Genomic DNA, 26334 nt, shown 5'->3' with positions numbered 1-26334 from the left:
CATATTTATCTCAAATTGCGGTTTCTCAAATTATCTGTGTAGTATAGCTTGGAAGTGCTTTGGCACTAGGTCGCATATGACTTACAGTGGACTGAAAAGCTTGAGCATATAGACATTAAGAAAGAGGATGTGCTGGAGCTTTTGGAAAGCATCAAGTTGGGTAAGTCACCAGGACCGAACGAGATGTACCCCAGGCTACTGTGGAGGCAAGCGAGGAGGTTGCTGAGCCTCTGGCAATGATCTTTGCATCATCAATGGGGACAGGAGAGGTTCCAGAGGATTGGACGGTTGCGGATGTTGTTCCCTTATTGAAGAGAAGGAGGAGAAGTAGCCCAGGAATTATAGACCAGTGAGTCTTACTTCAGTGGTTGGTAAGTTGATGGAGAAGATCCTGAGAGGCAGGATTTATGAACATTTGGAGAGGCATAATATGATTAGGAATAGTCAGCATGGCTTTGTCAAACGCAGGTAGAGCCTTATGAGCCTAATTGAATTTTTTGAGAATATCAGAATCAGAATCAGAATCAGGTTTATTATCACCGGCATGTGACTTGAAATTTGTTAACTTAGCAGCAGCAGTTCAATGCATTACATAATCTAGCAGAGAGAGAGAAAATAATAAATAAAATGAAACATAAACAAGAAAATCAATCACATGTATTGAATAGATTATTTAAAACTGTGCAAAAACAGAAATACTGTATATTAAAAAAAGTGTGGTAGTGTCCAAAGCTTCAAAGTCCATTCAGGAATGGGATGGCAGAGGGGATGCGCGGCCTCGGCTTGCTGACAGAATCAGGCCTGCAGTCCTCGAAGTCGCCTGATGCCAGTGGCTGGAGGTGGAGATGTCACAAGCAGTGTGCGAGGAAGCGGAAGTAAGGTGGGAGGGCAGGAGTCCGTGCCAGGAAAAAGCAAGCCCTAGCCAGCCGGCTCTCCCATTCTGCTCTCCAATGGACATTAAACTGGACTACATCTGACTCCAAAGAAGTACTCGGCGGGAGTACAGAAATGGACGGAATCCCGGACACCGCTAGTCAGCTGTTTATTTATGTAACAGTTTTCCCCCCAAGCCGTCGGACTACCAACCTACTGCCCTCCGCTGTGCCTTTTGTCTTGTTTATCATTTATTGTAATGCCTACACTGCTCTGTGTACTTTATGCAGTCCTGGGTAGGTCTGTAGTCTAGTGTAGTTTTTGTGTTATTTTACATAGTTCAGTGTAGTTTTTGTATTGTTTCATGAAGCACCATGGTCCTGAAAAACGTTGTCTTGTTTTTACTGTGTACTGTACCAGCAGTTATGATCCAAATGACAATAAAAAGTGACGTGACTTGACTTGACTTGAAGAAGCTATTCCTGAATCGCTGAGTGTGTGCCTTCAGGCTTCTATACCTCCTACCTGATGGTAACAGTGAGAAAAGGGCATGCCCTGGGTGCTGGAGGTCTTTAATAATGGATGCTACCTTTCTGAGACACCATTCCCTAAAGATGTGCTGGGTACTTTGTAGGCTAGTGCCCAAGATGGAGCTGACTAGATTTACAACCCTCTGCAGCTTCTTTCGGTCCTGTGCAGTAGCCCCTCCATACCAGACAGTGATGCAGCCTGTCAGAATGCTCTCCACGGTACATCTATAGACGTTTTTGAGTGTACTTGTTGCCAAATCTCTTCAAACTCCTAATGAAGTATGGACACTGTCTTGCCTTCTTTATAACTACATTGATATGTTGGGACCAGGTAAGATCCTCAGAGATCTTGACACCAAGGAACTTGAAGCTGCTCACTCTCTCCACTTCTGATCCCTCTATGAGGATTGGTATGTGTTCCTTCATCTTACCCTTCCTGAAGTCCACAATCAGCTCTTTCATCTTACTGATGTTGAGTGTCAGCAAGGCATTTGATAAGGTACCCTATGCAAGGCTTATTGAGAAAGTCAGAAAGCATGGGATCCAAGGGGACCTTGCTTTGTGGATCCAGAATTGGCTTGCCCACAGAGGTAAAGAGTGGGCTGAGAAGTGGCAGATGGAGTTCAACCCAGATATGTGTGAGGTGGTTCATTTTGGTAGGTCAAGTATGATGGCAGAATATAGTATTAATGGTAAGACTCTTGGCAGTGTGGAGGATCAGAGGGATCTTGGGGTCCGAGTCCATAGGACACTCAAAGCTGCTGTGCAGCTTGACTCTGTGGTTAAGAAGTCATACGGTGCATTGGCCTTCATCAACCATGGGACTGAGTTTAACAACCGAGAGGTAATGTTACGGCTATATAGGACCCTGGTCAGACCCCACTTGGAGTACTGTGTTCAGTTCTGGTCACCTCACTACAGGAAGGATGTGGAAACTATGGAAAGGGTGCAGAGGAGATTTACAAGGACGTTGCCTGGACTGGGGAGCATGTCTTATGAGAATAGGTTGAATGAACTTGGCCTTTTCTTCTTGGAGTGGTGGAGGATGAGAGGTGTATAAGATGATGAGAGGCATTGATCATGTGGATAGTCAGAGGCTTTTTCCCAGGGCTGAAATAGCTAACATGAGAGGACACAGTTTTAAGGTGCTTGGAAGTGGGTACAGAGGAGATGTCAGGGGTAAGTTTTTTACACAGGGAGTGGTGACTGTGTGGAATGGGCTGCCAGCAACGGTGGTGGAGGCGGATACGATAGGATCTGTTTAGAGACTCCTGGATAGGTACATGGAGCTTAGAAAAATAGAGGGCTATGGGTGACCCTAGGTAATTTCTAAAGTAAGTACAGGTTCGGCACAGCGTTATGGACCGAAGGGCCTGTATTGTGCTGTAGGTTTTCTATGTTTCTAAAAGATTTGAAGTGACGGAGGCTACTTTTAGAGAACTGTGTTTAAATGGAAGCTTCATAACACTTTTCAAAAGGGAATAAATCAAGATTGGAAGGCAGCTGTGAGATTTTGGGTTTCACTGCAAGACGATGTGACATACCCCACCCCCCCATACACTGTTAACATTCTTTAGTAACCAAATATACTGCCATTCCTTTTGGACAGATTCAACTTGTCATAAAAAGTGCGTGACTAATTGAAAGCAGCTTTATAGAGCTGCATTGGTCAATGGCAGTGGTTTCTCAGGACTGACGCAATATGCCCTTCAGATGTCACCTGTCAATGAGAAGTGGAAGGTTTATATTTTCAGCCTCCTTATGTAGATAGGGAAGTACCTTGATGGCAGATTTCTCTCATTTTATAAGATTCAATATTAAAATATAACTTTTTCAAGAGAGAAAGAAATCGGAAGTAGAGAGAAAGAAATCGGAAGTAGAGAGAAAGATTTTTCTACTTTCATTGTTCATTGCTAACTCACACTGTTTATTCTGGCTGATGCAGTGTGAAGCCCTTTCTGCCTGGTTAACAATACCTTTAGTGCAGGGGTTCCCAACCAGGGGTCCTCTGACTCCTCGGTTAATGGTAAGGCTCCGTGGCATAAAAAAAAGGGTTGAGAACCCCTGCTTTAAGGGGAGAGTGAAATGTGGATCATCCAGTGAACCAATCGTGTTTTAATAGCAACATTTTGGAATAGATTTGATGGTAAAATTTAAGACTCTGGACTTGCCTGTATTCCATGAATCAAGCATATCACAAAGGGGCTATGTGATATTCAGAAGGGGAGATTTACCATAGTAACTTCCGATTTGTAGTGACAAAGGAATTCTTTTCCAAAGTCTATTCCCTTGAAAACTGACAACTGTGTTTCATCAAGGGCAGGAATTGTTAACATTCATTCCATCATTCATACCCAGCTCATTAAATGGAGTAGCCTGTACTGAAGCCTGTCACGGTACATTATAGTGGACAAGGGAGAAAAGAATAGAAAAGTGAAATGTTTCTGTGAGAATAAGGAATACAAAGTGAGGGGATGGATGGGTATTTGTTTGAGTTTGGAAAGCACAGATTTCCAGAGTTCTCCAAATGCTCCTTTCCTGGTTTCTTGCGCACAGTTGCCTTGACTAATAATCCAACAGGCGCGGAGTGAGAACTTTGTACTGTGTAAGAGCTGGACCAAGATCTATCTGGTGGATGAAGAAGCAGTTGTAGATTGATTTGAGGTGGGTTAGAAGGTGATTATGTTGAGGGCTGAATGAGGGGCTGCAGAGCAAATATAGATTGCAGTGGGAAAAAGAGAGTTTTCCTGGAGAAAATGTTTCTGCTCTTTTTGGCTCATAGGCAATGATTTCAATAGATTCAGCCTTTCTCAACTCCTTTAGTTTATAAGGGAAGAGGAGGAAAGAAATTCTGCAGCGTGACTTCAGAGAACTCGGAAGAAGGCTGAAAAGCAGGACTTCCAGGGTGGTTATCTCCGGTTTGCTTCCAGTTCCTCGTGCTGGTGAGGGCAGGAACAGGGAGGTGTGGAATCTGAATGTGTGGCTGAGGAGCTGGTGCAGGAAGCAGGGATTTAGATTCTTGGACCACTGGGATCTGTTTTGGGGTAAGGATGAATTGTACAAAAGGGACGGGTTGCACCTTAACAGGCGGGGGAGCAGCATTCTGGCAGGCAGGTTTGCCACTGCTACACGGGTGTGTTTAAACTAAATAATGGGGGGAGGGGATGAACTGGAAATATAAGGATGGAGTTAAAGGAAATGAGAGAATAAGTAAAGTTAAGAAAGACAACAGAATTAACGGGGCAGAAAGTTCAGGAAGGGGTCGGAGAGTATGGCCAAGTGCAATAGGAGTCGATGTGTAAGGTGAGGGGAGTAATGGATTAAAAGTATTGTATATGAATGCACGGAGTATAAGAAATAAAGTGGATGAGCTTGAGGCTCAGTTGGAAATTGGCAAGTATGACATTGTAGGAATAACAGAGACATGGCTGCAAGAGGACCAGGGCTGGGAAATGAATATTCAAGCGTATACGTCCTATCGAAAGGGCAAACAGGTGAGCAGAGGGGGTGGGGTGGCTCTGTTGGTGAGGAATGATATTCAGTCCCTTACGAGGGGCGACATAGAATCAGGAGACGTAGAGTCAGTATGGATAGAACTGAGAAATTCTAAGGGCAAAAAGATCCTAATGGGAGTTATCTACAGGCCCCCAAACAGTAGCCTGGATGTAGGGTGTAAGTTGAATCAAGAGTTAAAATTGGCATGTCGCAAAGCTAATGCTACGGTTGTTATGGGGGATTTCAACATGCAAGTAGATTGGGAAAATCAGGTTGGTCCAGACCCCAAGAAAGGGAGTTTGTGGAGTGCCTCCGAGATGGATTCTTAGAGCAGCTTGTGCTGGAGCCTACCAGGGAGAAGGCAATTCTGGATTTAGTGTTGTGTAATGAACCGGATTTGATAAGGGAACTCGAGGTAAAGGAGCCATTAGGAGGTATATGTTAAGTTTTAATCTACAATTTGAGAGGGAGAAGGGAAAATCGGAAGTGTCAATATTACAGTTGAATAAAGGGGACTGTGGAGCCATGAGGGAGGAGCTGGCCAAAGTTGACTGGAAAGATCCCCTAGCAGGGATGACAGTGGAACAACAATGGCAGGTATTTCTGGGAATAATGCAGAAGATGCAGGATCAGTTCATCCCAAAGAGGAAGAAAGATTCTAAGGGGAGTAAGGGACGACCATGGTTGACAAGGGAAGTCAAGCACAGTATAAAAATAAAAGTAGTATAACATAGCAAAGATGAGCGGGAAGCCAGAGGATTGGGAGACTTTTAAAGAGCAACAGAGGATAACTTAAAAGGCAATATGGGGAAAAAAGATGAGATACAAAGGCAAGCTAGCCAAGAATATAAAGGAGGATAGAGAAAGCTTCTTTAGCTATGTGAAGAGGAAAAAATTAGTTAAGACCAAAGTTGGACCCTTGAAGACAGAAACGGGTGAATTTATTACGGGGAACAAGGAAATGGCAGACGAGTTGAACAGGTACTTTGGATCTGTCTTCACAAGGGAAGACACAAACAATCTCCCAGATGTAATAGTGGCCAGAGGACCTAGGGTAACAAACGAACTGAAGGAGATTCATATTAGGCAGAAGATGGTGTTGGATAGACTGATGGGACTGAAGGCTGATAAGTCCTCAGGGCCTGATGGTCTGCATCCCAGGATACTTAAGGAGGTGGCTCTAGAAATCATGGACGCATTTGTAATTATTTTCCAATGTTCTATAGATTCAGGATCAGTTCCTGAGGACTGGAGGGTAGCTAATGTTATCTCACTTTTTAAGAAGGAGGGAGAGAGAAAACAGGAAGTTACAGACCAGTTAGTCTGACATCAGTGGTGGGGAAGATGCTGGAGTCAATTATAAAGGATGAAATAGCGGCACATCTGGATAGCAGTAACAGGATCGGTCCAAGTCAGCCTGAATTTACAAAGGGGAAATCATGCTTGACTAATCTTCTGGAATTTTTTGAGGATGTAACTATGAAAATGGACAAGGGAGAGCCAGTGGATGCAGTATACCTGGACTTTCAGAAAGCCTTTGATAAGGTCCCACATAGGAGATTAGTGGGCAAAATTAGAGCACATGGTATTGGGGGAAAGGTACTGACATAGATCGTAAATTGGTTGGCAGACAGGAAACAAAGAGTAGAGATTAACGGGTCCCTTTCAGAATGGCAGGCGGTGACTAGTGGGGTACCGCAAGGCTCGGTTCTGGGACTGCAGCTATTTACAATATACATTAATGATTTAGATAGTCATAGTCATAGTCATACTTTATTGATCCTAGGGGAAACTGGTTTTTGTTCCAGTTGCACCATAAATAATATATAGTAATAGAACCATAAATAGTTAAATAGTAATATGTAAATTATACCAGTAAATTATGAAATAAGTCCAGGACCGGCCTATTGGCTCAGGGTGTCTGACCCTCCCTGAGCCAAGGGATTAAAAGTAACATTAGCAAATTTGCAGATGACACAAAGCTGGGTGGCCGTGTGACATGTGCAGAGGATGTTGAGATAATGCAGGATGACTTGGACAGGTTGGGTGAGTGGGCAGATACATGGCAGATGCAGTTTAATGTGGATATGTGTGAGGTTATCCATTTTGGTGACAAGAACAGGAAGGCAGATTACTATTTGAATGGTGTCAAGTTAGGAAAAGGGGAAGTACAACGAGATCTAGGCGTCCTTGTTCATCAGTCACTGAAACTAAGTATGCAGGTACAGCAGGCAGTGAAGAAAGGTAATGGCATGTTGGCCTTCATAACAAGGGGAGTTGAGTATAGAAGCAAAGAGGTCCTTCTGCAGTTGTACAGGGCCCTGGTGAGACCACACCTGGAGTATTGTGTGCAGTTTTGGTCTCCAAATTTGAGGAAGGACATTCTTGCTATTGAGGGAGTGCAGCGGAGGTTCACGAGGTTAATTCCCGGGATGGAGGGACTGTCATATGTTGAAAGATTGGAATGACTGGGCTTGTATACACTGGAATGTAGAAGGATGAGAGGGGATCTGATTGAAACATATAAGATTATTAAGGGATTGCACACGCTAGAGGCAGGAAACATGTTCCCGATGTTGGGGGAGTCCAGAACCAGAGGCCACAATTTGAGAATAAGGGGTAGGCCATTTAGAAACTAGTTGAGGAAAAACTTTTTCACCCACAGAATTGTGGATTTGTGGAATGCTCTGCCTCAGAAGGCAGTGGAGGCCAATTCTCTGGATTCTTTCAAGAAAGAGTTAGATAGAGTTCTTAATGATAGCTGAGTCAAGGGATATGGGGAGAAGGCAGGAAAAGGGTACTGATTGTGGATGATCAGCCATGATCACAGTGAATGGCAGTGCTGGCTCGAAGGGCTGAATGGCCTACTCCTGTACCTATTGTCTATTGTTAGGTTTTTGAGGCCAGGGAAATGAAATAATAAGAGCAAGAGGAAAAGACGTGACAGAATAGGATCAATCAAGTGTGACAGTGGAAAAGTGTGTATGGAACTGGAGGAGATAGCAGAGGTATTTAATGAGTACTTTGCTTCAGTATTCACTACGGAAAAGGATCTTGGCAATTGTAGGAATGACTTACAGCAGACTGAAAAGCTTCGGCTTGACATTAAGAAAAAAGATGTGCTGGAGCTTTTGGAAAGCATCAAGTTGGATAAATCACTGGGACCGGACGAGATAGGAGGGGAGGAGAAGATGGCGGCACGACGCAGCGCACGCAGCCGCTCCGAAATGTTATCGGTATTTGTTAAGTAGGTGCCATGCACAATCCTGATTTGATGGAGACAGACACGAGAAGCACGGAGGAACATCTGGAGAAACTTCTGAAATGCCTGCTTCGCTGCCGTTGCTACTGTGCAATCGAGAATCTCCGGAGGGGAGGGCCCTAAGTCCTCGGCTTTACCTATTGCCTGTTGCCGGGGCCAGGGTCGAAGCACTCGGCAGAGATGGTGCTCGGTGTCGGAGGGCTGGTTGGAGGCTCGAAGTTTTCGGACAGACTCAAGAGTCGGCTGTGGTCGGGTGCTTCCAGGGTGCTGCATCGGCAAGTTTGCAGCGCTGGAAGCTCATGGCAAGGGGAGAGTTTTTCTTCCTTCTACCATCTGCGTGAGGTGATGAGACTTTCGAGAGACTTTGAGACTTCTTTTTACCGTGCCCATGGTCTGTTCTTTATCAAATTATGGTATTGCTTTGCACTGTTATAACTATATGTTATAATTATGTGGTTTTTTGTCAGTTTTTTTAGTCTTGGTTTGTCTTGTGTTTCTGTGATATCATTCTGGAGGAACATTGTATCATTTCTTAATGCATGCATTACTAAATGACAATAAAAGAGGACTGCGTGTCCTCACAATCTAATCTAATCTAATATACCCCAGGCTACTGTGGGAGGTGAGGGAGGAGATTGCTGATCCTCTGGTGATGATCTTTGCATCATCAATGGGGACGGGAGAAGTTCCGGAGGATTGGAGGGTTGCAGATGTTGTTCCCTTATTCAAGAAAGAGAGTAGAGATAGCCCAGGAAATTATAGACCAGTGAATCTTACCTCAGTGGTTGGTAAATTGACGGAGAAGATCCTGAGAGGCAGGATTTATGAACATTTGGAGAGGTATAATATGATTAGGAATAGTCAGCATAGCTTTGTCAAAGGCAGGTTGTGCCTGACGAGCTTGATTGATTGGTCACTGCTATTCCTTCTGCCATAGGCATTTAATAGCAGAAAGGGATGGTTTTGAAACAAGCTTGGCTCCTGTTAGAGACTTCTTGAATTTTAACTACTTAATATGCAATTTTGGAAGTTAAAATTCAATCACGCTCAGCTCTGTGTCAAGTTATTACTGTTTCTCATGATGTGCAGTATTACATTTTTCTATATAAATATCAAACACTTTGCAAATGATGGCTGTTACTGAAAGCTGCTTTATTTAATTCATTACAACTTTTCATGTGCAGATTTTGATTCCACCTTTGGAAGATTTGCCTCCACTTCCACCTAGTTTGCTGGAACTTCTAGATCAGTTGCCTCAGTACTCTCATTTCAAGCAGTTATTACAGGTAAATTGAAAACATGTAAGTAAAATATTGGAGATGTGCTGTCCAGTCATTTAAAAAGGTGGTTATTAACAAATCATAAGAGATCTTAGAATGTTTAAAAATCATCCCAAAATGGTAGTGTAGTGGTTAGCACAATGCTTTACAGTACAGGCAAGCCGGGTTCATTTCCCACCGCTGCCTGTAAGGAGCTTAAACGTTCTACTTGTGACCACGTGGGTTTCCTCTGGGTGCTCCAGTTTCCTCCCACAGTCCAAAGACGTACTGGTTAGTAGGTTAATTGGTCATTGTAAATTGTCCGGTGATCAGGCTGGGATTAAGTCGGGGATTGCTGGGCAGAGCAGATGGAAGAGCCAGGAGAGCCGACTCCATGCTGAATCTCAAATTACATTTTTGGTGTCAATAGATATTCCCTTCGAGACTGATGATCATTTAGGAAACGGGCGCAAAAATGGTGCTCTGTGAGGTACTGATACCAGTTCTACCTGGGGTCTTAAGGCATGGCCGTTTGCTTGAACTTTGAGTCAATAGTGTGCACTGTGAGGGGAATAGACAGGGTAGGTAGCAAAAATCTTTTTTCCATGGTTGGAATGTCTAAGAGAAGAGGACTTAAGTCTAAGGTGAGAGCAAGGAGTTTAAGATGGGATCTGAAGGGAAACTTTCACACAAAGAAGTTGGAATCTGGAATATTCTGGCAGAGGCAGATACTCTTAAAACACTTAAGAAAGTTTTGAACAAGCACTTGAATTGTCAGAACATAGGAGGGGTGATTGATAAATTCGTGGCCTAAGGGAGAAGGAGTCAATTTTGGAAAACTTAGCACATTTATTTTTCCTACATTTACACACTTAGTCCAGCGGTCGTGGAGCATACGGATCTCTTCTTTGTAGAAGTCAGAATCTTGGACCTCCAGAAGTGGTTCACAGCAGGGGTGATTGATAAGTTCGTGACCTAAGGTAGAAGGAGATGAGTTATTAACTTCAAACTTTCTGCATTTTCACTCAAAGAGTTGAACTGCACGTGCATGTAACAAGAGCTGTATAACTCATCTCCTTCTACCTTAGGCCACGAACCTATCAATCACCCCTGCTGTGGACCACTTCTACAAAGAAGGGATCCATATGCTCCACGATCGCTGGACTAAATGTGTACATGTATGAGGGGACTATGTTGAAAAGTACATGTGCTAGGTTTTCTAAAACTGATTCCTTCTGCCTTAGGCCACGAACTTATTGATCACCCCTCGTAGAAGGCAAATGAGATTAGTAGAGATGGATACAATAGTTGACTTTAGATGTAGTGGACCAAAGGGCTTGATTCTGTGCTGTAGAATTCTGTAGTTCTGTGAATATTAACCACGCACAGTACTGGGATTCATCACGAACTGCAAACCAATGAATGAAATATCCTGTCATGGCTGAAAGTTTTGAAGTGGTAGAACTGCCACTTGATGTTCAAGTTGTGCATTGACAGACATGGGTCGAGTAACCCCACTTCTCTGTTGCAAGGCACATTTTTAAATATGTCATGTAAATGTGATTTAATATGACTGGTACAATTTTCTTGAAATATTATTTAAATATGCCCTCCATCTGAGCAGGGTTTTACCAGCATTGATAGTGGTCCAGAGATTCATTAGGCTAATTCCTAGGATGAGAGGCTTGTCCTATTTTGAATGGTTAAAAAAAAAGTTCAGTATGTTTGGATAAGTACATGGATGGGAAAGGTATGGTGTGGGTGTAGGTTAATGGCACTAGGCAGAATGACAACTTAGCACAGACTAGATAGCCAAAGGATTAGTTTCTGTGCTGTAGTGCTCTATGACTGTATTCTCTGGAGCTTAGAAGAACCAGGGTGATCTTATTGAAAGATAACAGATCTTCAAGGTTAATGCTGAGAAGTTTCTAGAAGTAGGGGAATCCCGGGTGAGGAAACACAGTTACAAAGTAAGGGAGCGGGCACTTAAAACTGAGATGTGTTAGAGTTTCTTATCAGTAAGCATGTTGAATCTCTGAAACTCTACTCCAGCGGCTTGTGGAAGTGAACACATTGGGGGCATCAAGAGAGTAAAGAGATCAAAGTTTAAAAGGTCATGGAAATGAGGGCTTTGAGGAACCTGCACAGGAGTAAGTGCGCCCTAGGACAGATCAGCCATGATCATACTGAATTACAGGACAGGTGTGAGGGGCCAAGTACCCTCCACCTACAATTTCCTTGTGTTCTCTTTCAACAGAGGTTCCAAACCTTTTTTATGCCATGAGCTCCCACCAGTAAGTAAGGAGCCCATGGTCCCCAGGTTGGGAACCCTTGTCTTATAAGGGTCTTCGGTGGGGTTCAAATGGAGACAGTGCCCACTGCCAAGCCAGAGATTCTACGGTTGGAAGTCACAGCCTGGATTTACCGCAGCCTGGCTGGAGGGAGTGAGTGAGCTTACATAATTCATATCTGCCCATAACTCTCTAATGGCTTCTAAGAGAGACTATCATCTAGCATTGTAACAAGCTTCATTGCTGAGGAAACACTATTATGGTCCACAAACATGAGGTATCTTGAGTATCTGCATTAGTGCAGACCTCTTGTGATCTGATGTTCGTGATCTAGTTGATTACTTGACCTTTGAACTTCTCTCTGAAGCCTGACATAAGTTGCAAATCTCCCAACTTTTGTCTCCTAGTTATTGACAAAATGCCTACTGCAGATTAAGTTTTACAGTGTAAAAACTTGTTTCATGCTGCAGAATTGATCATATTTAACCTTAATGTTAATGGAACAACAATATTAATCACTGATTTTAATTTGTTCTTCTTTAGCAATACCATCTAGTTAATGAGCTAGAAGCATCCAAAGAGTATACTGTATTGATACCAGAAGATGCAGTAGTTGAAGATTACTACAGAGCTGAAAGTATTGAAAAGTTGGTATGTTTCCTGACTGACTTTTTTCTGTCCAGGTGAAGTTTGGCTACAGAATGCTGTGTTTGTGACTCCATCATTTAAATATGAAGCCTGGTTTGTTTTAAAACCAAACCTCTTTATCTTTGGACATTGAGCAATGAGGTCTGAGATATATGGCCCAGGACATTTTGCCAATTCCTGACCAATAATATCCTACTTTCTGGTTGACCACTGGATCGCAAAAGGATGGTGAGAGTGCACCCCCAGTCTCTGCAAGGGAAAACTGAAGGAAAGCAGGAAAACAGACTGGAAGCGAGACACTCCTGCTCTCATGAGAAGGATGGGGAGCTTACTTTTGTGATTCAGTTATTACAGCTGATTCTGGCCAGAGTGTGAATGAAATATCCTGTCATGTTCTTCATCATTCCAATTTGATAAGGATTTTTAATGGGAGTATGTGAAAAGCAAACATAAAATAATAAGCTTTTGTAACTGCATGAGCTGAATCACTGCTTTGTAAGAGCGGTTATATGGCTTTATAAAGTATTAGTCAGACTGCTTTTTGAGTATTGTAAGCATTTTTAGACCCCTTTTCTAAGAAAATATCTGTAGTGACATTGGAGGGGGTCCAGAGGAGGTTTGATGCCAGGAATGGAAGGGTAAGTGTTTGAGGAGAGTTTGATGGCTCTGGATCTCTAGTCACTCCTCTCTCATGCCTCTGTAATTTCCTTTATTCCACTGTAATACTGATACATCTGACTTTAGCTTCCCCTTCTCAAATTTCAGGGTGAATTTGGTCATATTGCCCCTAGGGGGTTCTGTTACCTGAAGTTCTCTTAAAAAAAAATTCTGGTTCATTGCACAACACCCAATCCAGAATAACTAATCCCCTCGTGGGCTCAACCACGAGCTGCTCTAAAAAGCCACCTCATAGGCTTTCTAGAAATTTCTGCTCTTGAAATCCCGCACCAACCTGATTTTCCCAATCTACCTGCACATTGAAATCCCCAATCATTCTTTTAACATTGCCCTTTTGGTATGTATCTCCCATTGTAACTTATAGACCACATCCTTAACACTGTTTGGGGATCTGTATATAACTCTTGTCAGGGTCTTTTTACCCTTGCACTTCCTTGGCTCTATTCACAAAGATTCAACACCTTCTGACCTTATATCACCTCCTTCTAATGATTTGATTTCAGTTTTTACCAACAGAGCCACTCTGCCTTCCTGCCTGTCCTTTAGATACAACTTGTATCCTTGGATATTAAACTCCCAGCTGTAATCTTCTTTCAGCCATGATTCAGTGATGCCTACAACATCATACTTGCCAATCTGTAACTGTGCTACAAGCTCACTGACCTTATTCCATGTAATGCACGTATTCACATATAGCACCTTTAGTCCTTTAGTTCGGTTTTGTCTGCCTTTTACATTGCAGCTCGTCCTGTTGACTGCAATTTTGCCCTATCATCAGCCTCTGCTTGCTGAGAGTCTCGGTACACATTATGCTGCTCCTTCATCTTGTGCTCTTAGCCTCCAGTGTACCTTAGGAGAGGGTAGCTGAGCGTACTGCACAAACTGTGATGTTTTCTTCTACAGGTGAAATATCATATCATTCCCGGAGAAAAACTCCTGTACGATAAAATCAAAGACGGAATTCAAAGAAAAACTATGCTGGGATCGTCACATCAAGTAATATTCTACAGAAGGAAAGGTCAGGTATGGAATGCGCTTTGTATCTGCATGGCATACTCCTTTCAGAATCAGAATCAGGTGAAATTTGTTAACTTGGCAGCAGCAGTACATTGCAATACATGATAATATTGAGAGAAAAAAAAATAAGTTAATTAATGACAATAAATATATATATGTACATTAAATAGTTAGATTAAAGATAGTACAAACCGGAAGTAATGTATATGAAATGCCCTGGTTAAGGTTTCTGCTGCCATGCTGTTTTCTGTGAAAGCAGTGTGTCCTGCTGGTAGAAAGTTTTGGCTAAAGATAAGACAGTCTGCTGTTCAATTAGGGATGCAGTGTCAGTCAATCAGGATGGTGGGATCTGGAGAAAGTTCCAGAGAGAGTGGGGCGGAGGGAGTTTTGTGACGGATGGTAATCTGGATGGGGGTCTCTGGGCAGGAGCTGCGAAGTGGGATAGAAGGGAAGATGCTGCAGAATGCTGTTGGAAGGAGTGCTTTGTGCAGATGAATGGCTCCAAGGAGGAAGGGGGCAGGGAGGGAGAGAAGGATGAATGATAGGTGTTTTCACGCAGAAATTAGTAAGTATACGTCCTTTATAATTTTATGCGGTGTACGATTTGTTAATTCTTGCTGACCAAGAATTGTGTATGTGCAGTATTTACATAGCGTTCACCCAGATCAAGATTTCCTTAATTGGAACATCACAACGTTCCTGTTTGGTTGAACCCCAAATCATAACGATCCTGGACGTATATCATTTCTGAAAGGTGGTTCTCTTACTGCTGAGTCATGTGGCTGTTAGCAGAAGTTTGCAGATGAGCCCAGTGGGTGGGGGATTGGTGTTACATGTATTTTTTAAAAAGTGAGGTAGTGTTCATGGGTTCAATATCCATTTCAGAATCATATGGCAGAGGGGAAGAAGCTGTTCCTTAATTTCTGAGTGTGTGCCTTCAGGCTTCTGTACCTTCTGGTAACATAAGAGCATAAGAAATAGGAACAGGAGTAGGCCATCTGGCCCGTCAAGCCTGCTCCGCTGTTCAATAAGATCATGGCTGATCTGACCATGGACTCATCTCCACCTATCTGCCTTTTCCCCACAACCCTTAATTCCCCTACTATGCAAAAATCTATCCAGCCTGGTCCTAAATATATTTACTGAGGTAGCCTCCACCACTTCATTGGGCAGAGAATTCCACAGATTCACCACTCTCTGGGAGAAGCAGTTCCTCCTCAACTTCATCCTAATTCTACTCCTCAGATATTGAGGCTATGTCCCCTAGTTCTAATCTCATCTATCAGTGGAAACAACTTTCCTGCCTCTATCTTATCTATTCCTTTCATAATCTTATATGTTTCTATAAGATCACCTCTTATTCTTCTGATATCCAGTGAGTACAGTCCCAAGTGACTGAATCTCTCCTTGTAGTCTAACCCCCTCTTCTGTGGAATCAATCTGGTGAACCTCCTCTTTACTGCCCCCAAAGCCAGTATATCCTTCCTCAAGTAAGGAGACCAGAACTTCATGCTGTACTCCAAGTGTGGCCTCACATTTGGAGCATAACCTCCCTGCTCTTGAATTTCAATCTCTCTAGCAATGAAGGCCAACATTCCATTTGCCATCTTGATAGCCTGCTGCACCTGCAAACCGACCTTTTGTGATTCATGCACAAACACTCCCAAATCCCTCTGCACAGCAGCATGCTGCAATTTTTTACTGTTTATATAATAAACTGCTCTCTCGTTTTCCCTTCCAAAGTGGATGACCTCGCATTTATCAACATTGTACTCCATCTGCCAGACCCTTGCGCATTCACTTAACCTATCGATATGTATCTCTCTGTATCTTCTGCACAATTTGTTTTTCCACTCAATTTAGCATTGTCAGCAAACTTAGCTACTCTACACTCAATCCTCTCTTCCAGGTCGTTAATGTATATTGTGAACAGCTGTAGGCCCGGAACCGGCCCCTGCGGCACATCGCTCACCACTGATTGCCAACCAGAGTAACACCCATGTATCCCAACTCATCTTTCTATTAGTTAACCAATCCTCTGTCCATGCCAATACATCGCCCCCCAACTCAATAATCCTTACCTTCTGTATAAGTCTTTTATGTGGCACCTTATCGAACGCCTTCTGGAAATCCAAGTAAATAACATCCATCTGTTCCCCTCTATCCACTGCACTCGTTATATCCTCAAAGAACTCCAGCAAGTTTGTCAAACAGGACCTGCCTTTGCTGAATCCATGCCGCATCTGCCTGATGGATCCATTTCTTTCCAGATGCCTCACTATTTCTTCTTTAATGATAGCTTCAAGCATTTTCCCAACTACAGATGTTAAACTAACTGGTCTATAGTTATCTGCTTTTTGCCTACATCCTTTTTTCAACAGTGGCATGATATTCGCCGTCTTCTAATCCTGGACATGCCCAGAGTCCAGAGAATTTTGGTAAATCATCACCAAATCCTCTACTATAACCCCTGCCATTTCTTTCAGTACCCTGGGGTGCATTCCATCAGGACCAGGGGACTTGTCTATCTTCAGGCGCGCAAGTTTGCTCAGCACTACCTCCAGTGATAGATATTGTATCAAGGTTCTCACCTCTTATCATATCCATATCATCTCTCTTTGGCATATTAGCCATGTCCTCCACCATGAATACCAACACAAAATCATCATTCAAAGTGTCTGCCATTTCCTCATTACCCAATATCCATTCCCCCTTCTCGTCCTCCAAGGGACCTATGTTCATTTTAGGCACCCTTTTCAGCTTTATATAATTAAAAAAACTTTTGCTATCCGTTTTTTATATTTTGTGCTAGTTTATTTTCACAACCTCTTTTGTTATTGCTCACTTAGTGGTTCTTTGCTGCCTTTTAAAGTTTTCTCAATCTTCCAGTTTCCCACCACTCTTGGCGAATTTGTATGCACAAGCTTTTAGTTTGACGCCTTCTTTTATTTCCTTAGTTATCAAAGGCTGGCTCTCCCCACCCTTACTGTCCCTGCTTTTAACTGGAATATATATTTTGTTGACCACTGTGAAAAATCTCTTTGAAAGTCTTCCACTGTTCCTTAGCCGTCCCACCATATAGCATGTGTTCCCAGTCTACACTAGCCAAATCCTCCCTCATCCCATTGGAGTCTTCCTTGTTTAGTCATAATACACTAGTTTTAGATTGAACTATTGGACCCTCCATTTGTATGAGAAACTCAATCATACTGTGATCACTCTTTCCAAGGGGATCCCTGACTGCAAGATCACAAATTTTACCTGTCTCACTGCACAGGACCAGATCTAAGATAGGTTCCTTTGTAGGTTCAGTAACATGCTGTTCAAGAAAGCCATCACGGATGCATTTGATGAAGTCCTCCTCAAGACTGCCTTGACCAACTAGATTCACCCAATCTATGTGCAAGTTAAAATCCTCCACGATAACTGCTGTTCCCTTACATGCCTCAGATATTTCTCCGTTTATGCCTGTGCCGCTGTAATGTTATTATTCGGTGGCCGATTGACAACTCTTCATGATATTTTTTTTTCCTTTACTATTCCTAATCTCTACTGAGATGGATTCACCATTCTGCTCCTTAGATCTTATATTGTCTCTCACTATCACCCTGATCTCATCTTTAATTAAGAGTGCTACCCCACCTCCCTCACCTTCCTGCCTATCCTTCTGTATGATCTGATATCTTTGGATATTTAATTCCCAATGCTCTCCACCATGCAACCACATCTCTGTAATGGCCACAAAATCATACCCCCTTGTACTGATTTGTGCCACAAGTTCACTGACCTTGTTTCAAATAAAGTGCCTTTACACTTATTGTGCTTTTAAAATCTTGTAATCTTTTACTCTTTTGCACTTGACTTTTCTTCACTCCACTCTTACTTTTCTCTTTTTTTATCTTTTGCCTTTACTTTATCTTTATCCACACTTTTCTCTTTTGCTTTATCCATACTTCTCTAATCTGTTGAATCCACCCCCTACTATTTAGTTTGAATCCCTATCCACAGCCCTCGTTATGTGATTCACTAGGATCCAGGTCCCATCACAGTTCAGGTGGAGCCCGTCCCATTGGTTCAGCTCCCTCCTTCCCCAATACTGGTGCCAATTTCCCGTGAATTCAAACCCACTTCTCCCACACCAATCCCTGAGCCACGCATTTAACTCTTAATCTTCTTGACTCTATGCCCATTTGCACGTGGCTCAGGTAGTAATCCAGAGGTTACCACCTTTTTGTTTCTGTTTTTTAATTTAGTCCCTAGATGCTCCAATTCCCAAAGCCGAACCTCGTCCCACATTCTACCTATGTTGTTGGTACCCACATGGACCACGGCAGCTGGATCTTTCCCCTCCCACTGCAAATTCCTCTGCAGGTCAGACAAAATGTCCCAAAGCCGGACACCCGGCAGGCAACACAGCCTTCAGGACTCTCTATCCTCACGCCAGAGAACTCTGTCTATTCCCCTGACTAAATGATCCTTAATTACAACTACATTTCTCTTCTCTCCCCACTCTTGAACGGCTGCCTGAACTATGGTGCCACAGTTAGGTTGCTCGTCCTTCCTACAGTCCCCAAGAATCTCAGAGCTGTTGGACAAGCTCGAGGGCTGAGGCTCCTTCAGCACTGTCTCTTGGATCCCACTACCCACCTCACTCGCAGTCACACCCTCTTATACATCACCATAGACCGAATTTGAGGCATCTAATCTAATGGGTGTGACTACCTCCTGAAACAGAGAGTCCAAGTAACTTTCCCCCTCCCTGAAGCTCAGACTCCAGGTCATCAACTTTGAGCCTGAGTTCCGCGAACATCAACGCCTGCTAGAGATGTGGTCACCAGGAATCACTGTGGGGTCCACCAGCTCCCACAGCATGCAGCTACAGCACATCTCCTGATCCTGCATCATCCCTTTATTTAATTAGCTGTAATTTAGTGATTTTTTTTTATTCAATCACTACAAAAGTCTTACTTGCTACTTACCTGTGCCTCCTTGCCGAGGCCTCTTGAGCCAAAGCCTCAAGCTCCCACTCCTACACTGGCCCACTCACACAGTGGCTGCTCCACTTTGACCCTGCTTTACTTTTATTTGCTCTTGCAAATGAATCACAAATCGATTAGTCTGCTGGTAATGCGCTGAGCCCCATGAAATGGTCCTTTTTTAAACTCTTTTCCCCGACCTGTGTGAAGCTCTCTCCCTCTCTTCAAATCAATTAGTCCAGGGGACCCAACCTTTTTTGCACTGCGGACCGATTTAATATTGACAATATTCTTGCAGACCGGCCAACCGGGGGATCGGGGTGGTAGGGGGGTGTGGAGGGTAGGGTTGCCAACGGACAAGAGTAGCAGTCAAATACGTTGTGTTTACCCCAAGAAGGACTCCAATGACCATGAAGCCTTGCGCGGGCACCAGTGCGCATGCGTGTACCTGCCAATTTTTTTTCTGCAAATCGTTTTTGGCGATTCTGTTCGGCGGGGGGGTGTTAATCTTGACTGGAATATAGGTGATAAGTGGCTAATACACTCAATTTCATTTCTAAAAGGGTTTATCTAACGAATTTAATATTAAACACACAGCACATATTTTCCTCGCATGAATATAGCGATAAGTCAATTATCAGGGGAGGACAGGAGAGCTTGAAGTAAGTGTTGAATGAACTTCCAGTAGAAGTGGTAGAGGCAGGTTCGATATTATCATTTAAAATTAAATTGGATAGCTATATGGACAGGAAAGGAATGGAGGGTTATGGGCTGAGTGCAGGTCGGTGGGACTAGGTGAGAGTAAGCGTTCGGCACGGACTAGAAGGGCTGAGATGGCCTGTTTCCGTGCTGTAATTGTTATATGGTGATATAAGTAAGTCAATAGCATCATAACATTTTAAGTAACGTTTGGATATTAAACACACAGCACATATTTTCCCCGTATGAACATATAAAATCATTGGAACACACCAATATCGCTGAATCAGTGGGAGCCCTGGGCTTGTTTTCCTGCAACAACACGGTCCTATCGAGGGGTGATGGGAGACAGCGATACTTGAAGGGGGTTCCTTATTTCCAGTCTATTCCACAATTTAGTTTTTGTTGCATTCATTGCAGAAAACTCTGCTTCGCAGAAAAATGTTGGAAATGAAAGTAACGTTTTCAGTGCTTTCGTGGTTATACCAGGATATTTAGCCTTGACTTTGATCCAGAATGCCGGCAGAGATGTTATGTCAAACATACTTTTCGGCCCACTGTCATTTGCAAGCTCGAGGAGTTGATCTCCTTCCTGCGCTGACATGGATGACGCGTGGGTAATGACCTCGCATGTGCTCAAGTTCAACAGTGCGTGACAGGAAATGAGGAAAGGGGCAGCTAACTCATATCGCCAAATCATATCGTTTCCTCGCGGCCCAGTAGCGCATGCTTTGCGGCCCGGTACTGGTCCGTGGCCAGGTGGTTGGGGATCGCCGGATTAGTCTGCCACTAATGCACCGAGCCTCACGAAACGGTCCTTTTTTAAACTCTTTTCCCTGACCTGTGTGAAGCTCTCTCTTTCTTCAAATTGATTGGTCTGCCACTAATGCCAATAACTATGAGAAGAGGGCATGCCCTGGGTGATGTAGGTCCTTAATAATGGACACCGCCTTTCTGAGGCACCGCTCCTTGAAGATGTCTTGGGTTCCAAGAAAGCTTGCATTCAAGATGGAGCTGACTAAGTTTACAACTTTCTGTAGCTTCTTTCAGTTCTGTGCAGTAGTCCCTCCTACCATACAGTGATGCAGCCCATCAGAATGCTCTCCACAATAGAAGTTTTTGAGTGTTTTAGGTGACAAACCAAATCTCTTCAAGCTCCTAATGAAATATAGCTGCTGCCTTGCCTTCTTTATCACTGCATCGATATGTTGGGACCAGGTTAGATCCTCAGAGATCTTGACACCGGGGAACTTGAAATTGCTCACTCTTTCTCTTCTGATCCCTTTATGAAGATTGGTTCATGTTTGTTAGTCTTACCCTTCCTGAAGTCCAGAATAAGCTCCCTCATCTTACTGACATTGTGTGCAAGGTCGTTGCTGCGACACCACTCAATTAGCTGGTATATCTCGCTCCTGTACACCTTCTCATCTCCAGCTGAGATTCTACAAACAATGGTTGTATCATCAGCAAATTTATAGATGGCATTTGAACTATACCTAGCCACACGGCCATGTGTATAGAGAGAGTAGAGCAGTGGGCTAAGCACACACCCCTGAGGTGCACCAGTGTTGATCGTCAGCGGGGAGGAGATATTATCACCAATCCACACAGATTGCGGTCTTCCAGTTAGGAAGTTGAGGGAGGTACAGAGACACAAGTTCTGTAGCTAATCAATCAGAACCGTGGGATGATGGTGTTAAACACTGAGCTATGGTCAATGAACAGCATCCTGACATGGGTGCTTGTATTGTCCAGCTGACCTAAGGCCACGTGAAGAGCCATTGAGATTGTGCCTGCTGTAGACCTATTGTGGTGATAGGCAAATTGCAGTGGGTCCAGGTCCTTGCTGAGGCAGGAGTTTAGTCGAGTCATGACCAACCTCTCAAAGCATTTCATCACTCTAGATGTGAGTGCCCCTGGGTGATAGTCATTAAGGAAGCTCACCCTACTCTTCTGGTATAATTGTTGCCTTTTTGAAGCAGGTGAGAACTTCTGATCATAGCAGTGAGAGGTTGAAAATGTCCTTGAATACTCCCACCAGTTGGTTGGCACAAGTTTTCAGAGCCTTACCACGTAATCCATCAGGGCCTGCCTCCTCTCCATCATTACATCAATTACAGGAACACTAGTGCAAGATATACATCTACAAAGTGAAGTTATAGTTCTGCATCTATTCAATGACAACCATTTCTCTAGAGCTTTGCAATGCTCTGCACATTATTTTCTATTGTAGGTATATATCTACTTCGTAAAACATGGAACACTGCGACAAGTACAGGGTCTTAGGCCTGCAATATTGTGTTGCCCTTTTAACCTACTCCAAAATCAATCTGACCCTGCCCTGCTAATTAATTACTTACTGCCCATTACACCTGCTGCCATTCAGGGCAGTAATGAAGGTCTTCCATCTCTGTCAGTCCTTGGCCAGCAACCAATTGTGGTCTTCGTTTTCATAGTGTTCAGGCTACCTTCTTTATGCCAGTAGCTACCTCTCGGTTTTCACTACTCCCGGGCCATGCAAGCCCCAGGTGGAGACTCAGGAATACCACTGCACACAAATGTAGAAGGATTCTTCATTGCTGTTTCTGTAACAGTCTTCTTTGAACAGTCAGCGTTGTTAGCCCTGAGCGAAACCCCTGAATCTGGAGGACTAGTGAATCAATCTTCGTCTGCCCTCTACCCTTTGTCTTGTTTGCCATGGGTGACCCTATCCAGAGCCAAAGCATAAAGCCCTGACTCCAGCCAACGTCGCTCTCCAGGTCATTGAGACATGCAAGCCTCCAAACCACGACAGGTTTGTGGTCCTCTTGGAGCCCGTCTATATAGCCATCCTTTTTGTTTCCATCCATCTGCTTATCTCAAGAGTTTCTTAAGTATCCCTAATGCATCTGCCTCTACCACCACCTCTGGTGGAGCAATCCACAGACTCACCACTCTGTTTAAAAAAAATTACCTCTGACATCTCACCTGTACTCTCCTCCAAACACCTTAAAGTCATATCCCCCAGTCCTGACGAAGGGTCTCGGCCCGAAATGTCGACTGTACCTCTTCCTATAGATGCTGCCTGGCCTGCTGCGGTCACCAGTAATTTTTATGTGTGTTGCTTGAAATTCCAGCATCTGCAAATTTCCTTGTGTTTCCCCCAGTATTAGTCACTTCCACCCTGGGGAAAAGATCTTTGGCTACCCAGTCCATAAGACCATAAGACAAAGAAGCAGAATTAGGCCATTCAGCCCATCGAGTCTGCTCTGCCATTCCACCATGCTGATCCATTTCCCTCTCAGCACCATTCTCCTGCCTTCTCCCTATAACCTTTCATGCCCTGACAAATCAAGAACTTATTAACGTCCGCCTTAAATACACCCAATGACCTGGCCTCCACAGCAACCTGTGGTAACAATTTCCACAGATTCACCACCCTCAGGCTAAAGAAATTTCTCCTCATCTCTGTTCTAAATGGGTATCCCTCTATTTTAAGACTGTGCCCTCTGGTCCTCGACACCCCCACCAAAGGGAGCATCCTCTCTTCATCCACTCTATATAGGCCTTTCAACATTTGATAGGTTTCAATGTGATTCCCCCTTCATCCTTCTAAATTCCAGCATTACAGACCCAAAGCCCTCAACTGTTACTTACATGATAACCCTTCATTCTCAGAACCCTCTTCTGAACTCTTTCCAATGTCAGCACATCCTTTCTTAAATAAGGGGCCTAAAGCTGTCACCTTACTCCAAGTGAGGTCTCACCGGTGCCTTATACAGCCTCAGCATTACATCCTCGCTTTTATATTCTAGTCCTCTTGAAATGAATGCTAACATTGCATTTGCCTTCCTCACCAGTGGGTCAATCTTTAGGGAATCCTTCACGAGGACTCCCAAGTCCCTTTGCACCTCGGTTTTGAATTTTCTCCCTGTTTAGAAAACAGCCTACACTTTTACTCTTTCTTCTACCAAAGTGAATGACCTTACACTTCCCGACACTGTGTTCCTTATGCCCCTCTGTGCCCACTCTCCTCATCTGTCTAAGTCCTTTTGCAACCTCTCTGCTTCCTCAACACTACCTGCCCCTCCAACCATCTTCAAGATTTGAATAGATCAGCAGAAAGCCGTTCATTAGACAATCAAGATTTGAATAGCTCAGACTCAGCAGAAAGCAGCTGATTGGCCAATCGAGGTCGGGTGACCAAACATTTTGAAAGGCTCAAACAGATAAATAGAGGGATAACTCAAGTGGACCGGCCTGTGGAAAGCGGTCAGTGAGTGAGTGGGCCAGTGAAGGAGTGGAGCTTTGAGGCTTTGACTCAAGAGGCTTCAACGACAAGAGGCGGAGGACAAGCTTGCTCGCAGTTAGTCTTTACAATGCCTCCTGGAGATGGTGATGTGCCTCATGTGAGATGTGGCAGTCTTGGGGGAACTCCCCCCTCCTGCAGAGTCACATCTGCCAGAAGTGCATACGGCTGGGCGATCTGGAAGACCGTGTAAGGAATCTGGAGCAGCAGCTGGATGACCTTCGACTCATAAGGGAGAATGAGGCAGTCATACATGAGAGCTACAGGGAGGTAGTCACACCTAGGCTGTCGGAAGCAGGTCGTTGGGTGACAGTCAGAGGGGGGGGAAAGCGAAGGTGATCGGACAGGTAGTGCAGAGCACCCCTGTTGCCATTCCCCTGAATAATAAGTTGACCGTCCTGGGTACTGTTGGCGGGGATGACCGACCAGGTGTGAGCCACGGTGGCAGGGCCTCCGGCACTGAGTCTGACCCTGTGGTGCAGAAGGGTGGGACGGAGAAGGGGAGAGCTGTCATTATTGGAGACTCTATAGTCAGGGGAGCAGGCAGGAGATTTTGTGGACGTGAGAAGGACACCCGCATGGTTTGTTGCCTCCCGGGTGCCAGGGTCCGGGATGTCTCTGACCGGGTGCACGACATCCTGGTACGAGAGGGAAAGCAACCAGAAGTCGTGATACATGTTGGGACCAACGACATAGGCAGGAAGAGGGATGAGGTCCTGAAGTGTGAGTTTTGGGAATTAGGCAGAAGGCTGAAGAACAGGACCTCAAGGGCGGCGTTCTCAGGATTGCTGCCAGTGCTACGTGACAGAGATGGTAAGAATTGGAGAAGATGGCAGTTGAATGCGTGGCTGAGGAGTTGGTGCAGGGAGCAGGGTTTTAGATTTTTGGATCATTGGGATCTCTTCTGGGGAAGGTGGGACCTGTACAGATTGGATGAGTTGCACCTGAACTCGAGGGGGAGCAATATCCTTGCAGGTAGGTTTGCTAGCATGGTTCGGGAGGTTTTAAACTAATTTGCGAGGGGGATGGGACCCAGAGCGATAGAGCAGTGAAAGAAGTGCATGGAGTAAAGCCAGCTCTAACATATAGAGAGGCTTTGAGGAAAGTGAAGCAGAATAAAGGGTGTAAAGGTAGTAAGGTAGAAGGGCTGAAGTGTGTGTACCTCAATGCAAGAAGCATCTGGAACAAAGGTGATGAACGGAGAGCTTGGATACATACATGGAATTATGATGTAGTGGCCATTACAGAGACTTGGCTGGTACCAGGGCAGGAATGCATTCTCAATATTCCTGGATTTCAGTGCTTTAAAAGGGATAGAGAGGGTGGAAAAAGGGGAGGAGGGGTGGCATTACTGGTCAGGGATACTATTACAGCTACAGAAAGGGTGGGTAATGTAGCAGGATCTTCTTTTGAGTCAATATGGGTGGAAGTCAGGAACAGGAAGGGAGCAGTTACTCTACTGGGGGTATTCTATAGGCTCCCTGGTAGCAGCAGAGATACAGAGGAGCAGATTGGGAGGCAGAGTTTGGAAAAGTGCAAAAATAACGGGGTTGTTCTCATGGGTGACTTTAACTTCCCTAATATTGATTGGTACCCGATTAGTTCCAAGGGTTTAGATGGGGCAGAGTTTGTTAAGTGTGTCCAGGACGGATTCCTGTCACAGTATGTTGACAGGCCGACTGGGGGAATGCCATACTAGATCTAGTACTAGGTAATGAACCGGGTCAGGCCACAGATCTCTCAGTGGGTGAGCATCTGGGGGACAGTGACCACTGCTCCCTGGCCTTTAGCATTATCATGGAAAATGATAGAATCAGAGAGGACAGGAAAATTTTTAATTGGGGAAGGGCAATTTATGAGGCTATAAGGCTAGAACTTGCGGGTGTGAATTGGGATGATGTTTTTGCAGGGAAATGTACTATGGACATGTGGTCGATGTTCAGAGATCTCTTGCAGGACGTTAGGGATAAATTTGTCCCGTTGAGGAAGATAAAGAATGGTAGGGTGAAGGAACCATGGGTGACAAGTGAGGTGGAAAATCTAGTCAGGTGGAAGAAGGCAGCATACATGAGGATTAGGGAGCAAGGATCAGTTGGGTCTATTGAGGAATATAGGGAAGCAAGACAGGAGCTTAAGAAGGGGCTGAGAAGAGCAAGAAGGGGGCATGAGAAGGCCTTGGCGAGTAGGGTAAAGGAAAACCCCAAGGCATTCTTCAATTATGTGAAGAAAAAAAGGATGACAGGAGTGAAGGTAGGACCAATTAGAGATAAAGGTGGGAAGATGTGCCTGGAGGCTGTGGGAGTGAGCGAGAATGAATA

The 26334-nt window shown here is 44.2% G+C and overlaps 1 protein-coding gene across 2 annotated transcripts in view; it reads left to right on the top strand.

The window, feature by feature from the left end:
* The window catches only part of stab1 (stabilin 1), a 341714-nt gene that overhangs the window by 176774 nt on the left and 138606 nt on the right, over positions 1 to 26334 (top strand). For both annotated transcript variants that reach the window (XM_072280942.1, XM_072280940.1), the window contains exons 32-34: positions 9345 to 9446; positions 12254 to 12361; positions 13940 to 14059. In XM_072280942.1, coding sequence (XP_072137043.1) covers positions 9345 to 9446; positions 12254 to 12361; positions 13940 to 14059 — 330 coding nt within the window. The remainder of the gene's footprint in view (positions 1 to 9344; positions 9447 to 12253; positions 12362 to 13939; positions 14060 to 26334) is intronic.

This window comes from Mobula birostris, chromosome 16 (genome assembly GCF_030028105.1).
Source record: "Mobula birostris isolate sMobBir1 chromosome 16, sMobBir1.hap1, whole genome shotgun sequence".
Classification (NCBI taxonomy): Eukaryota; Metazoa; Chordata; class Chondrichthyes; order Myliobatiformes; family Myliobatidae; genus Mobula; species Mobula birostris.
Note: the sequence above shows the minus strand (reverse complement) of the source record. Positions and strands in the feature narration are given on the sequence as shown.